Genomic DNA, 9,132 nt, shown 5'->3' with positions numbered 1-9,132 from the left:
TTACGATACCGCTATTAATAGTTCCTTATATATACCGCCTTTACGCGCGATTCCCTAGGAAGGATAGTTACGGTATAACGCTAGGATTAAGTAGGACGAGGATATAGTTACGGCTACTATAAAGCGAGTATATACCAAGAAGGAGGATTATATAGTTAGTGGACGGACTCTCCGTAAGCGTAAGTGAGTTTTAGGATGGTTTTACTAGATTATACTTAGCTTAATTAGGGTAACCTAATTATATTTAGAGTTATTATAGCCACGAGGACGTGAGTAAGATAACTAGGGCCGATAATAGAGGGGTGGATCGGAGACCTAGTGCTATATCGTTAGGACGTTATATAACGTTATAAGACGCGCGCTTTTTTATTTATCTTATATATTATATATACGTGGCGACGCCACCTAGACACAGAGGATGCTTATTATCCTATATAATTATTATCCTTTTAACCCTAAGTTTTACTATATTTATTATATTCACTTTATTTAAGCTACGTTGCCCTGATCAGAGTAGCACACACCTCTAGGAACTTCTTTTAAAGGTCTCCTTATTATATATGTTATTTTGGTTATATACACTTCGTGGTCTTAAGCACTCCTGTTATCGAAGACTTGTCCGAGATTATACTACCTGAGCCGTTCTGTATAGTGACGGCTTCGCCTTTCTTCACTACCTACTATATAATATTAACTACTATTAAACTTAGAGAAGTTCTTTTATATATCTTTCGGAATACAAGTAATAAAGAGTTTAAAAAGCTCTTTATTACTGATCCGGAATAGACGGCTTTAAACGAATTAAAAGATATATTTACTATCTTTTTAAAGCCAATAATTCGCTTACAAAGCGAGTTTTATATAAATATTAACAAAGGGCTTTTATATATTTATTCGATATATAATAAGCTCGAGGCACTAATTACTAAGTATTAACGCTTTCGGGATATAAACCCAGCCCTAGTAAGTAATTCTCTATTATATTTTAAATATTATATATACTAATTATAACGTAGAATGATTACTATTCGACCTTTATAACTGCTTTAGCTACTGGTATAGCTAAATTAGATAAATACTTTCCTCGAAAACTCGACTATAATGATAGTACTAAGTATATAGTATATATACTTAGTATTATCCTCGATCCACGTTTAAAGCTATATCATTTTCAGCCTAATCGACTACTATACTTCTTTTCAGATATCGAACAAGAAGTAAAAGAACTACTAATACAAGAATATAATAAGTAAGTATATTATTATTATTATTATTATTATTATTATTATTATTATTATTATTATTATTATTATTATTATTATAATATACTAAAGATATAATTTACTAACGCTTATTAGAGTTAAAAATAAGTCTAAGATCTTAATTCACGAAGATACTTCGTTAGAAAGATCTTATAACTCTGATTCTGATAACGACTTTTATATTCAGGATAATACTATCTTACCTGAGTATATTATCCATTTTCAAGAGCCGCCTCTACCACAGAATGTAAGTTATAATATACCCTTTTTAATAACGTATATAATATCTACTAACTTATATTAGATTGATCCTTTACTATTTTAGAAGAATAACGCCTTTAAATACCCGATTTTATCAATTTTAGCTCGTCGATATCTAGCTATACCGGCTACTTCAGCTTCTATCGAACGGATTTTCTCAGTTACTAGTAATATTATCTCTAAAAACCGTATTAATCTTTATCCTAATACGGTTAAAGAGATTATATTACTTCAAAACTGGAAAATTAAAGATTTAAAAGAATTAGAACTATTATATAAGGAGGAAGATATCGAGGATAACGAGGAGTAAATATATATATACTATATACAAAACTATATATACTATAATATATATAGTTTAAATATATTGATTTTTATTTATAATTAGTTTAGTATTTTAGTATTAGTATCAGTATACTAAGATATTTTAGTATAGTATTAGTACCACCCTATACTAAACTAGGTTAGTTTTAGTATCACCCTATACTATACTAGTTAGTATTAGTATTACCCTATACTAAACTAAACTAAACTAATTCCCAACCCTGATCGTCGGTATCGTCGCTACGATTAATTAAGCGTATCGTCGGTATCGTCACTACGATTAATCGAGCGTATCGTCGGTATCGTCACTACGATCAATTAAGCGTATCGTCGCGACGATTAATTGAATTATATATGGAAGTATCTAGGTATAGGCGGTGCGAGCGGGCGGGTGTCACCGGCTGTCAACATAGGACCCTAGTCGGAATATCCGATTGCCCTAGTCGGATTATCCTCACCCTTTATTTTACTCGAAATACCAAAAAGACTCCTGCCTTTTCAGGCTATCCCTTTATCCTCCCCCGGTCGTAGATCCTTGTCTCTGACCGTACAAAATCCCTTTATCTCCCGAAGACAGCTAATCGATTCGAACCGTTTGTTCCGATACCACGGTTTAAAGCTCTTTATTCTTACTAATACGGTCGCTAAGAGGCCAGCTCTTTATTCCTGTTCCGGAAGAACCACACGATCAGAATAAGACTCTTTGTTATGATCGGATATACTGCTCCTTTATTTATAAAGGGACTTCTTAAAAAAGAAGAAGGATAACGAATACGTGGATTAAACGTAGCTGCTTTTATGATTATTACAGCTCCACGAACAATAGCTATATTAATTAAGCCACTTGACCTACCGCGCTGCCTGTAATAACAGGATATCGTAACGTGGTATATAAGCTTTTAGTAAAAAGTCCGCCCATGGAAATCCTATTATTCGCTTTGTACGAGCATCGCTTTTCTTCGTGCCGCGAGATCTATAAATAGCTTTACCGTTTAGACCCACTCTTAGACCCACTTTTCGAAGCTAGGCCAATCAGAATCAGACCTTTAGCTCGATATTCTTTCTTTCTATCCTTTATCGATAACGCAATAAAGAAAAAGGAATAAAGGAAAACGAATAAAAATAATAAAACCAAATCGTTAAATAACTTAGTTAATTCTAACCTAAATAAATAATAAAAAATATCGTTCTGCTACTTAAAAATGACTTAATAAGAGGCTGGCAAAGAAATTTCCGTCCGGTAGCTCCAGGGCAGCATAGACTATTAAAACTGGACTATAGGAATACACGCTCACTTCGCTCGTAAAGGAAAATATATTAAAGACGTTATAAAGCCCCTTCTAGTAAATCCTTCTATAAAACAGAAGGAGGAGTCTCTAAAGGCAGCTAGAGATATACTCTCTGCTCTTTTAGACGGTCCCTTAACCCAGGTTTAAGGAATAAACAAAGCTTTAAAAGTATAGGATAAACTAAAGGATTTATATAAAGCAAAGGGATTCCAGGCCGATTATATCGTCCCGACTTCTTTTTTCAACCTCTCGCCTTCAGAATTCCCTAATCTCGAAGTATATTTATATAAAATATAAGAGAGACTGCTCACCTTAAATCAAAGAGGTATATCCTTTTCTAATAAGGTAATCTTTACCTGGATTCTTAATAGTCTCGACAAAAGGTACGAATCTATAATAGGGTCAATAACTTAAGCTCTCCGTCACGATATCACTAGTTATACACTGGATAAATTAATAGCGGAATTAATAGATGCTTTAAGAAAGGTCGATTAGCCGTCGAATACCCTCCTTATATAAGGTTTAAAATCACAGAAAAATACAAATAAACCCTGGAAGAAGACTAAGGGTTTATTCTATAAGAACTATAAGAAGCCTGGCTATACGCCGACTAACTACTACTTTCTCTATCTTAAAAAAGCACCTAAGAACTAGGTAATAAAGGATAATTCAGGATTAAGGAAAAATACCTAGAATAGGGTAAATAAATCCTAGTCCTCTCGAAAGGATAAGGAAAAGAAAGGAGGAAAGACGAGTCTCTCTCGAAGAGAGAAGCGTATAATAAACCTCGTACTAAAGGCTAAGGAACAACACGCCTTAGATACGTCTTTAGAGGAGGAAAACGACGAGTCTGCTACGGTTAATATAATTATAGATTAACAGAATCAGCAGCAGGATTAACCGTAAGATCAGTTATAGGAAAAAGAAAAGGAAAAAGAACAGGAAGACGATAATAAAAACGAAGAGGCCGGCGTTATTTTTAAAGACGTCCTCCCTCCTCCGTTTCCTCTTCCAGACCGTCCTAATCCTTTTACACAGGATTTAATAAATATAGATCAGGTATTTATTATCTCTTCCAAGAATAAAGATACAAATAATACTAACCTTAATATAGATTAGTTAGTGGAAAAGATTTATAAAATATAAGCAGAAAACAGTATTAAATTAGATCTGAATTTCTATGTAGACAGCGGGGCTATAGCGTATATTATTATAAATAAAAGACTCTTTTCTACTTATAATTCCAAAGAGAGAACTATTCGTTAGGGTCAGGCAAAGGAAATAAAGATATAAGGTGAAGGAGACTGCGTTATAAAATTCAGGGATACTAGAAAGCTTCTGCTTTTAAATGAGTGCCTTTATATACCGGAAATAGGCACGAATATTATTAGTCTCTCTCGTCTTAATAGTAAAGCTCGCGGTCTTACCAGAAACAAAAAGATCTTATTATTTAATAATAAAGAGCCCCTCTTTCTTTATATAACGGCTCTACTTTATAACGGGCTATACTAGGCTATAGCACCGGCACTATTATACGGGGGGGTTAGGTCTCAGAAAATAAATACAATAAATACTAGAAAAAACATAAAGAAACTGTTATAAAGAGGTATTTTACCTAAAGAACAGTCTCAAGACTCAACTAGGATAAAGAGGTTTCAGAGGTTCAAACAACAGGCTTTAAAGAGACTAAATAAACAAAGAAATATAACAAAGGGGTTAGTTAAACCTTAACAAAGAAATAATATAACAAAGAAACCTTAACCTCTTTAACCTCTTTAACCTTAAGAAGAGCTTTATAAACAAAGAGACCGTAATAACCATCGAAGGACTACCTCTATAACTGAAAACATAACGCTGTGGCATAACAGGATGGGTTATATTAACCCTGTTGCCTTAAAACGTCTTTATACTAATACTCTTTAAAAAGATTAGAATATAACCAATAAAGAGTTAACTAAAATACAGAGCTATAATGTCTATAAGAAGAGTAAGTCTATTATATTTGCGAATAAAGATTCAGTTAATAAATATAAAGACTTTTCCTATTTAGAAAAGGTTTATATGGATCTTTATAGACCGATCGAACCTCTTTCTTATAATAAAAAGCGTTAGATTTTATTTATACTAGACCGTTCCACCCGGTTCCTATAGGCATAACTGCTCTTAGATAAGTCTGAAACGACGGTAGTTATAGCTATAGAAGAGTGGAAAGCTTAGGTAGAAAATAATAATAATAATAATAAATAGCACTTCTTTATTAAAGAAGTAGATACTAACGGTAGAAAAGAATTTAATAACGCCTCTTTTTAACGCCTCTTTATAGGTGTAAAGCATAATATAAAGCCACTATACACTTATAAAGCTTAAGGCTCTGTTAAACGAGTTATAAGAACTATAATAAAAAAGGTTCGAGCTCTTCTTTTCCACTCAGGGCTGCCTCGATACCTTTGGGTTAAAGCTGTTCTTTTAGCTGTTTATATATATAACAGATCACCTAATTCAGCTCTTGAATATAAGAGTCCCTTTAAGCTTTTATAAGGTCAGAAACCTAATATTAATAATATACGGGTTTGGGGTTCTATTATTTATTATAAAAACAACGACCCGAATATAAAGAAACTAGATATAAGAGCACTTTAAGGTGCTTTAATAGGTTTTAATAACTATAACTATAAGGTTTATAACCTAGTAACTAGAAAGACTGGTTGGTTTCGAGACGTTTATGTCTTAGAAAATCAGTTTCTTCACTCTATTTTAGATAACTATAATAATAACTATACGCCTAAAAACAATAATAGCCTCCCTCCTTATATTAATACTCAGGCATATAATAACCAGGTTTCTAACCCCGGGCCTTATTAACCCGTTGAGTATAATAAAGGAATCACTTTTAGTGAAAATACCGGTTAATTTTCATAAAATATTCCTTCGCGCGTTTCGAAACGTTCTATTAAGTCTAGTTAACCTGAAGAAGAGAATAATAATAACAGACGTAAGAGTCTTCGTCTACGGGCAGCGGGCTATGAAGTTCCAGCTGTTGATAATAATAATAATAATAATATCAACCACAGCCCGGCTAATAATAATAATAGTAGCCAAAGTACCAGGCTAGAAGTCTAAATACCTTTAGAACCATCAAAACCGGGCTATAAAGATTTAATATCCTATAATAATAGTACGCACTTACTATATCATATAAAAGATATAATACTTAGAAACCTATAGTTTTAAGAAAATTCCCTATTTCTTTTAACTATAAATTCGATTAACGAACCAGCTACTTATAAACAGGCTATAAACTGCCCAGATAAAGATAAATGGATAGACGCGATAGTAGCAGAAATATTAGAACTCGAAAAGAGAAAGACCTGGGACTTAATAAATATAAGAATACGCCTAATAATTATAATAAAATAAAAGAAAACTACCACGTACTAGGAGGTCTTTGGGTCTTCAGAATTAAATATAATAGCTCTAGCGAAGCTATTTAGTATAAGGCTCGGTGGGTTATTCAGGGGTTTAATCAGGTTCTAGGTCTTAATTATCTAGAAACCTTTTTAACTACCTGCCGGCCAGAAAGCTACAAACTAGCTTTAATACTAGGCGTATCACGCGGCTAGAAATTCAGGCAGTTCGACGTCAAAAACGCGTTCGTTCATACTAATATAGATACCCTGATATACGCTATACAACCTACAGGCTTCGAGAAAGAAGACAGCTCAGAAAATAATAAAAATAAAAATAATAATTATATAACACTCTGCAAGCTTAATAAAGCTTTATACGGGTTGAAACAAAGTCCCAGACTCTGGTATAATTACCTGGTTAAGATATTAACTAAACTAGGTTGCCAGGTCTCTGAATATAATAACGGACTTTTTACCTTTTATAAATATAATAAAATTAAAAGAATAGAAGAACAAGCTATTCTTTTATGCCACGTTAACGATATAGTGGCTCTAAGCCCGTCTAAGGACACTTTGGATTATTTCTTGAAGGAAATATCTAAAGATATTACACTCAAAGACTTAGGTGAAATAAATACCTTTCTAGGTTATATAATAAATATAAATATAGATAATAAGACTCTTTCTATAAGTCAGTTACCTTATACTAATAAGATACTTAAAAGGTATAATAAACGAAGTCTGAAAAGGGTTGATACCCCTTGTATACACAAGAAGGTCCTAGTACTAAATCCTAAACAGGCGTTAACTAATAATATAAATAAATACTAATAGGAAATCGGGGCTTTATTATATCTAGCCTTACATTCAAGACCAGATATAACTTACGCAGTTAACTAGTGTTCTCGCTATATAAGTAATCCCTCGCAAGACCACTTTACTGCGTTAAATCGAATCTGGGCTTATTTAAATACATATCCTAATATCGGTCTTTTATATAATTGTAATAAAGAAGACCTTGGTATTTACGGTTATTCTGATGCCAGCTTTTCAGATATAATCGAGGATAGAACCTCGACTTCAGGATATATTTACTGCGTGGGAGTAAATAACCCCGTTAGTTAGACCTTAACTAAACAAAAAGTCGTTGCTTTATTAATAATAGAGGCCGAATATATAGCTCTTATAGAAGCTCCCAAAGAAGGAATCTATCTTTATAATCTATATAAAGACATACTATAGAATCTAGGTCTAGATTCTAATATAAGAGGCAATAATAATAATAATAATAATAATAATAATAATAATAATAATAATAATAATAATAATAATAATAATAATAATAATAATAATAATAATAATAATAATAGTAATAATAATAATAATAATAATAATAATAATAATAATAATAATAATAATAATAATAATAATAATAATAATAATAATAATAATAATAATAATAATAATAATAATAATAATAATAATAATAATAATAATAATAATAATAATAATAATAATAATAATAATAATAATAATAATAATAATAATAATAATAATAATAATAATAATAATAATAATAATAATAATACTCTCGAGATTCCTACTATCTTAATAGATAGTGAGAGTGCAAAGAAGCTCGCCGAAAACCCTGAATTTCATAAACGAGTAAAGCACATCGACAGACAGTATCACTACTGCAGGCAACAGCTACAAAATAATAAAATAAAAATCGTATATATAAATACGAAATTTAATATAGCTGATATAATGACTAAAGGTTTAGCAAAAGAGACTTATAATACTCTTTGCGGTTATATGAACCTAGGTCATAAGGACGATACGTTGCCTGAGTATGATTTGCCGCCTTATAATAATATTAAAGAATTAAAATACTAGGTTTTAATACTTAGTATTCTTAGTTCTTTATAAGGGGAATAACTAGGTTTTTTACCTTCGGGTTTTCCTAGATATTAAAGGTTTTTATGAACTTTCCTTTAAATAATATACTATAATAATAATAAGGGTTTTTGAATTTTCCCTTGAATTAAAAAGAAGAGGTTTTTTTTAAATTTTTCCTCTATATATTCTAGTCTTAGATAGACTAGGATTACTACGCTATAATATAATATAACTATAAATATAACCTAACTAAGCTACACTTATTATATAAGAGTTATCTTACGGGGGGGTGTTAATATTATACTTATAATAATTAATAATTATTATAATAATAATATAAATATACTAGGTATCGTAAATACGATATCTTGGTTATTACTTAAGCAGATAACGTGGCGTGATAACCGTCGCGTAGGCTGTTAACGTAATAGTCGCCACTCAATCTTTCAGGGTCTTTTACCAGCCCTGGATCCAGGAACAAATCCCAGAAGTCAGTTCTTTACACGTTCATGAAACAAGCAGTAATCCTACGGATCTACGAATTCAATAGCTATTTGCTTGATTTTCCTCTCTTCCGCGCATACAGCCTACTACTCGTAGCCTAATTTATCAAAAAACTTGCCGTTAGGGTAGGCACTACGGCCCCGCTAGGCTCCGGTCCGGTTAGCCCTCCCGGCCCGTTATAGCCCG

At 31.9% G+C, this 9,132-nt stretch overlaps 1 protein-coding gene across 1 annotated transcript; it reads left to right on the top strand.

The window, feature by feature from the left end:
* Positions 1-1,602: 1,602 nt before the first annotated feature.
* Positions 1,603-1,764, top strand: ACRALDRAFT_1016803 (uncharacterized protein; the record flags this gene model as incomplete). Its single annotated transcript, XM_071014737.1, has 1 exon — positions 1,603-1,764. A coding segment is annotated over one exon (162 nt), but the record flags the coding sequence as incomplete, so codon positions are not given.
* Between the last annotated feature and the right edge of the window lie 7,368 nt (positions 1,765-9,132).

The sequence above is a fragment of the Sodiomyces alcalophilus genome, assembly GCF_042370955.1.
Source record: "Sodiomyces alcalophilus JCM 7366 unplaced genomic scaffold ACRALscaffold_1, whole genome shotgun sequence".
In the NCBI taxonomy this organism is placed as follows: domain Eukaryota; kingdom Fungi; phylum Ascomycota; class Sordariomycetes; order Glomerellales; family Plectosphaerellaceae; genus Sodiomyces; species Sodiomyces alcalophilus.
Note: the sequence above shows the minus strand (reverse complement) of the source record. Positions and strands in the feature narration are given on the sequence as shown.